Source organism: Synchiropus splendidus, chromosome 8, assembly GCF_027744825.2.
Source record: "Synchiropus splendidus isolate RoL2022-P1 chromosome 8, RoL_Sspl_1.0, whole genome shotgun sequence".
In the NCBI taxonomy this organism is placed as follows: domain Eukaryota; kingdom Metazoa; phylum Chordata; class Actinopteri; order Syngnathiformes; family Callionymidae; genus Synchiropus; species Synchiropus splendidus.
The window spans coordinates 24,933,347-24,945,670 of NC_071341.1; the positions used below are offsets into that span (position 1 = coordinate 24,933,347).

Sequence of the window (12,324 nt, forward strand, 5' to 3'; positions counted from 1 at the left end):
CTCTTCCAGAAGCATCAAGAGGTCTGCACGCCGATACGCTCCAATGAGGAGGGCTTGATTTGACCACTGGAATCCGCTTCAAGGATCACGAAAAATCCAGATCAGATGTTAAATGCAGCTTTATTTTATGAACAGCACATAGAGGAAAACACAGAGAAATATTAAATAATCAAATGAACATTCCAAACACAGAATTGCTGCAGACGGCTATGAAGGTTTAAGGTGAGGGTCATAAAATGTGGCTGTGACGGTCGGCTGCTGGTCCAAAATGCTCTGGCTTCAGGATAAGTGTGAATATTTATTCCAGCAAACATTGTCTAAAAAAGGTTTGGAAACTATTTATGATTTAAATACAATCAAACGCACAATAATGACACACACAAAATGATCTTACTGTTCTGAAACTTTGCAACCGCTTTGATCGATTTTAGCAACAAAGTGCAGCTCGGCAGCACTCACTCCACCCCTGGTGGTGACAGTGTGCACTCCTGGCTACGGACTCTGATTGGTCCGTCGCTGTCCATTTCAGTCATCCAATCCACAGCTCCCGTTTGAATCCAAAACACTGTCATCCTCAGATGTGAAGAACGTCCCGTCAGCTTTGTCCCATGATTGTCAGGAAATCACTGCTGTGCTTCAACTTGTTTGTGTCAGAGTCCTGTCAAAGTGTGCTTGGTCACGATGCGGAGTAAACAATACTGATGGTGGTGCCGTCTCACTGCTGTCTCTGGAGCTGCGTGCAGAGGTGGGCGACCCTTAAGAGGAGCTGGACTTGTCAGTGTCGGCCTCTACAGGCCACGCAGGGGAGTGCAGCGTCCCGGCCTGGCTGAGGCGCCGCGCCGCGCCTCTGCCCGGGGCTGAACTCAGCTGGCTGCTGTCCTGCCCCTCCACCCCGTCTCCTCTCAGTCACTTGATGCGGTTGCGCACCAGCGAGGACTCGTCGGTGATCTCGCCGGAGTGGCGTCGGCGCCGGCACGGCACCACCAGCAGCAGCAGCAGCAGGATGAGGATGAGGCCGCAGACGGCGATGAGAGCGTAGGAGACGACCCACATCAGGCTCTCCCGCAGCAGCCCGGCGGAGCAGTCGCTCGCCACGTCTGCCGCCGAGAAGGGTCCGGCGATCTCGGACAAGGCCACCCCACCGCTCACTGCCAGACACCAGGACACATAAGTCAGAGTTAGACCATTATGTCAAGACATAATAATAATAAAAACAAATCACACAGCGCAACAACTTGTTGGAATGAATGCAGTACTACAGAGTGCAAGCACCAAGTGCTACTTCATAGCACCAACTACAAACTAGAGGGACAAATCTGACTCTCCTCGCGCCGCCATGTTGGGTGCCCACGACCGTGTCGCTGGTGAACACGCACTGACCCATTCACGCTCCCTTTACGTACCAAGCTGCACCCCTCTGTTACCGTCACTGAGCACATGCTTCCATGTGTTCTTCACGTTGGTATTGCTGTTCACCAATGTATCCACCAGGGGGAGCAGCCCAGAGTCAAAAGCTGATGACAACAACAAACTCCAAACCAACATGGCGACTGTGGAGTCAGTATTGATCATGTAGCTCATGTACAGAGGAGGAAACAGAGGCAGTGTTGCAGGAGTGTTGGTCAGTGAGGCTGTTTAATATATGGCCACTGGAGGACGGAGAGTTTCAGCCATTGTTACGTCTTCTTCCTGTCTCATTAGAGCTATGTATCGGGTAGTAACAGCAACACTGCCCCCCATGGTTTCAGGTGGTGCTGTTCTGTTTGGTCTGTATCCTTAAGCTCTGTGGAAACGTGCAGCTCTATGGAGCAAATGAAGGCAGAGCTCGGGCTGAAGGCGCATACGTGGGCCTTAACACGTGGTCATGGCAGCGCTGGCTCCTCACTGCCGTGTGATGGGGCGGGGCGCACATCAATGATTGACAGGTCTCAGTCAAGTGAGAGTAGCTTTGAAGCTTTGCTACCACTGTCTCCAAATTGGGTCACAATGTGAGCTTTTGGTTGAACCTGGAGCCTCACCACAGTTTAGTGGAGGGAACCAAGATGGCGCTCACAAAAGCGCTCAACTGCGTGGTCATAATGGATATCCACAAATCAAGGAACCCTGTGAGTGGATCCAGCTTGGAACACATGCCTAGCGTTGTCGCTTTCTGATGACATCACACTCTGCGACAGTGCAGTGAGTGGGGTCATCCCGTCCCGTCACCACGGAGCCGCTGTAGGCGCAGCTGGGATGAGCCAAGGCTGGACATGTTTCAGAAACCATCATCACCTGCAGATGATGGACTCATGAGGGAGTCTACCTGCGCAGCTGCTGAGAGCGAAGCCCACCCGTCGCTGAGCTCGGTCAAACGCCACGTAAAATCCCTCCATCACAGTGGCGCCAATCACCAGGCCGTTGGCAGAAGAGGAGACGCCAAAACGGTAGCAGTCCAGGGTTCCGTCCACATCCGTCACGGGCTGGACGTAGAGCTGCACCAAATGACGTCAGTGGGTGGGTGGGATTCCGGGCACGGGTCTCTCACACACACACACACAGACACACACAGACACACACACGATACCTGGGGCAGGATGGTGATGCGGAAGGACTGGCTGGCGTTGGTGGCCCTCAGGAAGATGGAGAGCTTGGGGAAGAACCTCCAGGGGGTCTCTCCCTTCACCCAGCAGGCCAGTTTGGTGCCGTCCCAGAAGCCTGAGGAAAACTCCTGGATCTGATGAGAAAAAGCCACTGAATGGGATCAGCTGGAAACATCAGAGCCGCGAGTGACGGCGGCAGAACGGAGCGAAGGTTCTCAGCAGAAGGAGGGATGAAAGCGACACGGGACGCCGTACCAGCGAGCTGCGAGTGATGGCTTCCACCACGGCGTTGAAGACGTTGACAGGAAGCCGCAGCAGAGTCGTCCCGCTGTCGACGATGGCTTTATCCGTGTTGTACTGACAGAAAACATGGAGCAAGAGAGAGAGACCGTGAGACAGCGGGAAGATGGGGGAACCCCTCTGCTGATGCAGACCTCCCTTTCAACTCGACCGCCAGCTTCACTTCATCTGCCTTCGCTGCGCTAACGGAGACATGAGCTCATTAGCCCTGTCACCGGATGTGTTTGAAGCTCCTTACAGCTCCATACATGTCCACTCACTGACGGTGAAACACCAGTGACAAGCTTCTGCTCTGCTGCACCTTTGAAGGCAACTGCCACGTTCATTCAACAGGCCGGGAAGTCAACGTTTTTAAAGGGTCTCGGGCCGAGAACCTGACAGCCACTGAGTCAAAGCTGTGAGAGCAGAACCTTGCACTGGGGCCACCAACTCAAGACAAGACATCAAAGGACTGGCTCCAGGACCCAGTCAGAGCCCAGACCTGATGCCATCTCTGAAAATGGCCACAGGTCAATCCAACCTGACTGAGCTTGAAAGGCGCTCAGTTCCGGCCCAGAACACCACGTGGGAAGAGCAGACGCTGAAGCACACGGGACCTTCTGGCTCAGAACCGTTGAGATAGCAGGGTGCTGAGTGTGGAGCATGCGGAGGAGCATTTCAATCTATTCCACATGCAACACGTGTGTGTGTGTGTGAAAACGTCCCAGGCTAAAGAAGTGCAGAGTGAATGCAGCTCATTGTTCTTCATTTCCACCCCAAGCTGCCTGTCTTGATCCCGTCAGATCACTGGAGATGTGGACTCACCTCTCTGCAGTCCAGGTTGAGGTTCTGCTCGCCCACCTCCAGCTTCAGGACCTCCACCTGGTAGTACCACTCCTCCACGATGGGGGTGTACCACATCTGCCCCCGGAACAGGCTCGGCTCAACCCCACCCATGATCTGAGGCACACGCGGGTCACATGAGTCAAGGGGGCAGGAAGGGAGGGAGATCACCTGACTTCTCACACCACACCCACAGAAAGATCCGATCAGATCAGCTCAGTTTAAATTTAAAAGAGCTTTATTTCAACTAAAGAGCTCTAAAACTTCAACATAGTCACCATGGTGATTTATTGTCAGACTGATGCAGAATAAGCAATGTTTTGTAGTTCAACGGTCTGGATGGCTCCATCATTCGGTTCAGTCATATACCACATTCATTCACGTTGAATAATGTGGCTTCTTCAGGCAAATATTCTTCCACCATTAAACTGAGATGAATTGAGATTAACTCATCAGATCAATTCATTTTTTTAATCCAATCCCACCCCTAATTTTAACACACTGATTTCAGGTCATGTGACCACATATTGACACATTTTAAAATGGTAAAATAATGAGTCATGAATTGTGCTCATGACTGACGCGAGGTTTCGTCCATGTGGCTGGGCGTGCGGCTTCTCGTGCACACGCTGCTCCACTGGAGCCGCGACTCACCAGACTTCCACCAGCAGGATCTGCTGAGCTGCTGGCCGACAGTCCAGCGCCACACATCTGGAGGGAGAAGATGTTTGGAATTCCAAGCTGTTGCACCACCGAGTTGAAGAATGGCTCCACGGATGAGTCCGGCTGATGGAAGGAAGGAAGATGTATCAGGCTGCGCCACAAAGCACCTTTGAGTTCATACGGAAACACAATGCTCAAAGCAAGGCTGCGTGGACAGTGAGGCCTCAACCTGGAGCAGCTGACTATTCTCCATGTGGATAACACTTCAAGTTACTACACTGGATGGCAACAGCCACCATGCAGTAGGAAGTTGCCGGTTCAAATCCCGGTCTGTCAAATGGCAACCAAAACAGAAGCGTTCCGGACCAATGCTGATGCAGTTACGGGTTCTGACATGCACGTGTTCTTCTGCTTCTCCTTCAAACATGGCTTCATTCACATTCTGGTGCTACAAGTCTCACCCGTGCCAGCAGGGGGTAGGCCAGTCCCAGGATGCCCTGCCAGTTGATCCCCGGGAGGAAGAAGCCGTCCGAGAGCATGATGGCGGCGATATTGATGGAGATGCTCCCGTTCGGTCCTTGAGGGATGGAAACCAAGTCCAGACCCAGTTCGCCTTCCCAGTTTCCCTGAGTGTACCTGACTGCCACCGTCTGGTCGGAGGCCTGCCACGTGCTGGAGCTGCCACGGAAGAGGACAAAGACTTTGTTTCTGGCTTATCAAATATTCTCCATGAATCATCTCTTTCTGCACACGCTTCAGCTGCGAGCCAGAGAGGAGACATTGCTGAGCCAGAGTAGGAGACGTCCTGAAACCTTTCAGAGAAGCACGTGACATCCTCACAAGATGCCAGACATGCATGGTGAGGTCAGAGGTCAGGAGGTCGCGCCGCCTGAACAGGACGATCAAACCACCAATCCTGTCAACTCTGAGACCTTGGTGGAGATTCCAGCGCAGCATCCCTGTGGAACGGTTGGGGAGAAGCAAGCGGAGCAAACTACTCACAGTGCCGTGTTGAAGAAGTGAGTGATAAACGGGTGTGGAGACGCAGCCACGGCGAAGTTGCTGCTGCCTGTATCCACCAGGATGTTCAGCTGCAAAACAAAGGAGTGGTTTACTTAACCATTGTTAGCCAAGTACTCGCAACTCGCCCTTATCAAACGCACTAAGCCCTCTGTTGACAGTCGGAGGAGGATTCAGCGTGTGACAATAAACAAACGGGCTGCATGCGCCGTGGGTCGGCGGAGTGACAGCGCCTCCCTTATGGAGCTGCACTTGGTCCAACACATGAGGTGGCGAGTCCAGCCATGAATCTGATGGACATACTAAAAAAATCCAGTTTCTCAGCAGGGCCATAAATGGTGCAACACTCTGGAGCAGCTAGTATTGAAACAGCCTTATAAATCAGTTAAAAACACATCAGATCTCTCTTGTGGACCAACAGTGACTCGGTGTCGCTGGGCGGGGCAGTAAGGCCTGAACAAGTGGGCCCCGGGGCCCATACATGCAGAAGAACTGATTCATGACTCTGGATTTCATTTGTGATCAATAACCATATTTAATCTACTGACGCGTAAACAAAGCAAACCTGGTGAAATGACATGAAACCATGGGATCAGCGCAAAGATATTTATTGTCATGGAAAAGTCCAACCAGCAGCAGGTCGCAAGTCGTGTTCATCAAACGGAATAAAATTCTGGATAAAATGAATATAATCAAACCATGTCTAAATATCATCAAATAACAATAATATATTTTATTTAAACTCCAAAGAAGGAAATGAAAGTATTGCCACAAAATGTTATTGATTAATTTTGAAAACTGCTTCAACGGATACAGGTACAAGTGTTTACTGTAGGGGGCACCATCACTTTGTTTGTCATTGTTTCCAAGAACTTCTCCATAGTTGGTCACTGTCACAGATGTGCAGCTGTCCAGTCAGTTCACTGACTCACTGCTGCCACCATACGCGGCTCATGGATTAAAACTGAGCGTCTCACGGCCCAGAGGGGTGAAACGAAAAACACTTGGTGGCCCTCTCGGGCACTGCAGCGAGGGACACTGGTGCGTGATGAGTGCATCTGCACCACCGTGGCCAGCGTGACCAAGCGCCCACAGCATGGCTCAGTTGGACCAGCTGATGGACGCAATGGTCGTGTTGACTGGAAAGTTACACCACTGAACAAAGACACAACTACGTCCTTTGACAGGATGAATCTGATAAAAAAAAATAGCCCGAGTCACGACACTCCACAGGTCAGTTGACTCTTGGTCGGGAAGGGGGAGCTGAATGGTGGATTCACAACGTGTCAGGCGAACCACTACAGAGGAGCTTTGTCATGCAGAGCACCTCTGATATCATCACTCCACTTCTGAGCGTTGCCTTGGGCCCCTGACATGAATGCTTCATCTCTCCCACCTTCCTGCTATCAGTCATGTGCACAGAGGAGTCCAGACAACACAAGGCTCCAGTCACTGCTGCTGCTGCTGCCCTTCTCCAACATCCTTGCCGTAACAGGGACATTTACCTAAAACCAGTTGGACAGGAAGTGTCATCTTGGGTTGTAAAACTGTCGCAGGATTATTCACATGCAGCAGTTAATCCCAGATCGTGCTCATTCTGCCTCACATCATCTGAAAGAACCCATGATGCAAGAGGGTGAGCAGCCTACTAGGGTCATCCTCATTCAGGAGAGGTGACAGAGTTCACGGAGATTATCTCAGTGTAATTTGGAGGTACTTTGGTGTTACTGCTCGACCGTCACTTAGACGTCAGAGAAAATAACCTCTAGACTCCAGAGTTATACCGAAAGTTGCATGTTTCTTCTTTCAAGTCCACGCGCCAGTCAGCAACTGTTGTGCTGCAAAGCAGGCAGCTTCATTGTGTTCCATGACGAGTGAATGTGACGCTTTAAAAACACAAGACTCTGGACTTTTTTGAACTTCTCAACGGCAGAAGCAGATGGCGCACGTGAGCTTCAACACTGGAGATCTGCAGGAGGCTGAGCGCCTGCTGCCATGCAGCCCTTTATTCATTCAATAGCAATGCAGCACACGTAAAATACGGATGGAAACATTGCCATGTTTCAGCAGATTTAGTGGAGCCACCGTCAGATACTGCACACAAACACCCTTCCTGGACTGCAGAAAGTCAAAGGAAAACTTGCCGTACCAGACCAGGCTCGGCCCATCTCTAACCCTCCCGTTTATTGAGACTAAAACTGACCCACTGCAGCGAGCATCCATCCACAGACAGAAGCTTCTTTTGCAAAAGCCCTTCCAGAGACAACACCTTCTCCAGCTCCTCAGTACTGATAGCAGGACCTGCAGGCAGGTCACAGGTGGTCAGGGAAGTCCACCATGTAAACTCCACTCACACACGATGAAGAATGGGCCTCGTATTGGGCCAGCCTTCGGGGCAGCAAGACTGAGCCCTAAACCAGCAACGGTGAAGACACGAAGGGCCATAGCTTCAGAGCCACAGTGGAACACGGGGGAGGACCATCGGTGATTATCAGCCGTGTGTCGGAGGGGCAGGAAGTCCTCAATCAGCAGTTCCTCCTCACGGCTCTGGCCCGGGTCCCGTCACTGTACCGGGTGCAGACCTGAGCCGGAGCAAGCTGGACTGTACAGGTCTCACTCCGTCCTCCCTGAGCCGCCGTGCCTCGGGCTAACACCCCTCCTCCCCCCGCTGATTCAGCAGCCCACAGTCCAGCGCTCGGCGCCTAATTGGCAGCGGCTCCGTGGCGACGACACACATCTGCTACCTGTTTGTACCAATTAGCAGCTGTGAGCGTCTCCAGCCGAGACCTCCGCCCGACAGATGCTGCAATTAGAGGCTGCTTTGAATAGTGGCTCATTGAACACGGCGCCACTGTAATAATGTCCTCATTGAGCCGCAATATCACCCAGAGCCCCATTCAATCCGCTCACTTCCCCAGAGCACGTGCTGCCAGGCGTCCTCGCTGAGCCACGCGTGACGGCTCAACAGAGCAAGGGACGAGACGCTTCACCTCTGCTGGGCAGGAAACGCACACCTGCGCCGACGCCTCCCCTCACATGCCTCACTGAGACCGAAATATTCACGTGGTCACCATGGGAGACGGACTGGCCTACACTGAGGTGTGGTTCTGTGGAGCGGCTGCTGGGTGGCATATCGGCTGCTCTTCATTTGAACGAGGCCGAGCATGAGGGTTCTCCTCAGGGTTTTCTTCACTGAACCTCCACCCCTGGTCTACCTCTAAAGTGGAGTCCTCCTTCATTGATCGACGGTAGCAACAAAATAACAAAACTCGCAGGAGTGTGGGATGAAGCGAGGCGATGGCTAGACCAGAGTTTCCAGCAAGAGAAAAATAGACTCCTGCCAGGTCCTCCAGCAGGAGACAGGAAAGGCCGGCGGCAGGTTCAGGACGCTAGAAACAGAAAGTCACGTCCAAGATAAGCCTGCTAGAATGGAAAGATCAAGAGGGGGAGAAGAAGAAGTGGACGGCCGGAGAAAGGCTTATGAAGAGACGAACGAAAAGTGATGTTGTGTGGACGAGTGCAACGAGTGAAAGAAGCAGAGATAAGGTGCAGTCAGCGGGTGTGTGCTGTCTGTGCTGCAGTGGTTAGCATGAGAAAACATGTGACATCACATCCAGCAGTCAGATCAGATCAGATACTGAGGGCAAATGAAAGCAGTAACCCGCGCATGTCAACATCAGACCAGGAAGCAGAGCGGGCGTAGGGCACTATCCATACACTCAGATGTGGCAATACGTCTACGGATATTTGGGCTGAAATATGTTCACTGGGGGCTGCTGCATCTGCAGTGTCTTTAATACTGACAATGTTTTTGGGTTTTCTGTTGATCAAGTCTCACTGGTCTGAGCTCATTGCTAAAAACTCATTTTCATGCCCTTAACATTGTGGAGTACTGCATAGTCCCCCGACAACGATGGTTGTTGTTCACAAACATGACAGGATATTGCTTGACTTACAGTACTGCCATACATCGATGTATCGGATCTCCACCCCCGTATCCAGATACGTATCCTATCAAAAGCTCAAAACTGCTTCGCCTGGGCAAGACGGAGCCGTCCGTTCACTCATGACAAAGATCTGATTGCGAAGGCCCGGATGACACGTTCCACACGTTTTGTACCAACACTGAGGACCGTTAGTGTCGGGGGTGTCCACACACCACCCGGAGAAGCAAATCCACCACTGCTGAGTGACCTGACGGACACACGGGACCTGCCCTGCTCCGTCCTGGCCACGCAGATGATACTGACCACACAACCCTGCCTGCAGCAGCTCCAGGGACTGGCCACAGATGCTGGGTTCACCTCACTAGGAAGTGGGGCACCGGACACAGCAGGGAGCTGTCATTCGTCTCTGAGACTCTTAAGAGGCCTGACCCGTTTAACATGCTGGCAGAAGCAGGGCCAACTCCTCACCAGGTCATTCACCTTGGCTTGAGTCCTCCACACGGCAAGGGCAAGACTCGCACCTGCAACTCCCCCAAGCATCCTCTACTTCCAACAGCGTTTCTTTTGGGGCCATTTAGGGCCTTTTCATCACGACTCCGAGGCTTCTGGAGCCTTTACAGGACCAGTGATGATACACCAGGCTGGGAGCTGGGAGCAGCTCTGCAGCGCTCATAATCCCGGTCAGCTGCCTGCTGAAGGACTCCCAGGCGGCATCATGTGAGTGCATGTGAGTCGCCGACCACAGACTTGGAGCTCCAACACAGTGGACGAGGAGAACGCAGGTTTCAAGTTAACTCAAGTTGCTGTGTGTCAGACTGAACAGCCTTCACTTCATTCCACTTCATGTCACTGCACTGTATTTTCCTGTGTGCTGGTATTTATGTGAAATCCGTGGCCTGCGTGTCCATTGTTCTTGCACCAGACATTATTTCTCCTCATGTTAAACTATGGCTTTTGATACTTGACGTTCTGAATCTGCACTCACGTCTATATCTATTTACACTGACTCCATTCTTTATAAACCTCAGATCAATGAGTCACATTTGACATTTTGTTATGACATCACAAACAAACAAACAAAAAAGGGACTTCTCTTGAATGAAAATGTGCAAAACAAGGCTCTGCGTTCACCAGTCTACAGTTGCAATGCTCTCCCTTCACAGACACTACAGCCACCACTGCTCGAGGTCTGAGCCTTGCTCAGAACTTTGGACTCAAGTGGAAACATTTCCGTGGCGAGCTGGCAAATTACAATCTTCTGCTGTTAAGTTGAGTCATGTATGTAGGCGTCATCTAGGCTCACGATCATGTGACGCTCACATTCTTCTGAACTGGACTCCAAAGATTAAGAGCGGCTCACATGACAAACCTATTGTGACATAACCTAGCTGTGGACACGGAGCTGGTCCACAGTGACAGCACAGTTAAACAGGTCCAGGTCCATCAAGCATCTGACTCGATTCCGTTTTGTTCTATTGTGCAGTCATGTCTCCGAGCCGAGGAGCCAGGAGTGAGTGCTGAACAAGCGGCAATGACTCGCCAACAGCCAGGGAATCACATGGTGAGCAGGTTAACCGTTGTTACCATGACCAAACGCCGAGAAACAAACTTCTTCTGCCGCATGATAAACAATGGCGTATTGTTATCGTCAGCTGTAGCTGCCAGTGTCTACGGAACGCACGGCCTCATTCCATCATTAGGTGTTCATTCGCTGCTCCCTTGGTAAAACGAAAAACACAGTAGAGATGCTTCTCCAGGGAGTCCAGGTGGCAGTCAAACACCTGCACGACCATTTGAGTGGGGGGTCCAAAACCATTGCCCCACCAGAGAGAACATCTGGACATCTGATGGAGATACGCTCCACTGGCAAAAGAGTCACGCCGTCTTTCAGATGAAGTTGGCGTGGAAAAAACAGTTGTGACTCAACATCAGAATAAGGATGAGGAGTCGGACTGAGACATTGAAGAGGGTGAGACTGGAGTCCAGTGTGAACAACTCACTCTGTCTAATGAGGTGCTGTGAAGCGATGCCACCTGAGCTCCACAGACAGTGGACATCATGGTTTGGATTTCCAATTGTAGCGATGAGTGAACCATTTATTTCCCGTGGATATTTTCAGTTACTGGCTGATTTATCAGTGCTAATCCTCGTCAAAGAAGCGTCCGGTGTTCACTGCCCATTACAATAGAAGTCGTACGTTCATATGGAAGCATTGCACCTCATGAATGATCGCAAATAAAGCAATCCAACTCGCTCTGCATGAGAAAACCAAGGTTTGATTTCATGAACCAACGTCAGTTCCTGGCTCCTTCAGGGCCCGTCGTGACCCTTGAGACGTACTCCAGCTTTAACTCCGTCCACAGTGGCCCCAGAGACATATGTCTTTGAAAGACCGCCATGGTTTTGTTGCATGTCTTTCAACAACACATACACAACACAATAATAAAGAAAGTAGGTCTAGTAAGTCTAAGAAAGTCATGGCGCCGACACAGCAAATGGAGACTTGTTTAAGAGGTCACTGATCATTGACCTTAATGCGTCCACATGCAGAAATCAAAAGGGAGTCGCACCTTCTGCCCCGGGGTCCCCAGCACCATCTCCATGTAGTATCCTCGCCCGGCGTCTCCCTGCAGGTTGTTGACCATGTCCAGGAAGTTGACCTTCCCGCTGGGGTCAGAGGCCAGAGACAGACCGTCTCCCACAGCCAGCAGGCGGAGCGGAGCCGCGCCCGCCGCCCGCGAGACGTTCCACCTGCCGGGGTAGAGTCTGAGAGGCACGGCGAGGTAGGACTGGCTGGCGCCGAGGCTGAGGAGGAAGGCGAGGATCCCGGCGGCCGCAGCCATGGCCAAGCGCCGCACCACGAAGCCTCGGCAGGGACACCTAGGATCTCACTTTCGCCATGGTGCGAGCGGCGCCATGACCTCACCCCCCGGCTTCGACCCTCTGGACCCGCGGGACCCGATAGAAACTAGCGTGGAACTTGTTCGGGAGAA

General features: G+C 51.9%; 1 protein-coding gene across 1 annotated transcript; it reads right to left on the minus strand.

Annotated features, from left to right (window-relative positions):
• Positions 1-108: 108 nt before the first annotated feature.
• bace2 (beta-secretase 2) lies at positions 109-12,324 on the minus strand. The gene is made up of 9 exons (XM_053873019.1): positions 11,902-12,324; positions 5,367-5,455; positions 4,826-5,042; positions 4,356-4,487; positions 3,684-3,818; positions 2,835-2,936; positions 2,564-2,713; positions 2,303-2,471; positions 109-1,148 (listed from the first exon to the last, which is right to left on the minus strand). Exons 1-9 carry the CDS (start codon positions 12,172-12,174, stop codon positions 907-909), a joined length of 1,509 nt encoding a protein of 502 aa, XP_053728994.1. The 5' UTR covers positions 12,175-12,324; the 3' UTR covers positions 109-906.

What these genes read in the sequence shown, in the direction of transcription:
- bace2 (XM_053873019.1), bottom strand. Translation starts at nt 12,174, where the DNA reads ATGGCTGCGGCCGCCGGGATCCTCGCCTTCCTCCTCAGCCTCGGCGCC. An exon ending in CCTACCCCCTGCTGGCACGG is followed by an intron (nt 4,488 to 4,825) that starts GTGAGACTTGTA and finishes TCCTTCCATCAG; the next exon opens with CCGGACTCATCCGTGGAGCC. An exon ending in CGCTCTCAGCAGCTGCGCAG is followed by an intron (nt 1,149 to 2,302) that starts GTAGACTCCCTC and finishes GGTGTCTGGCAG; the next exon opens with TGAGCGGTGGGGTGGCCTTG.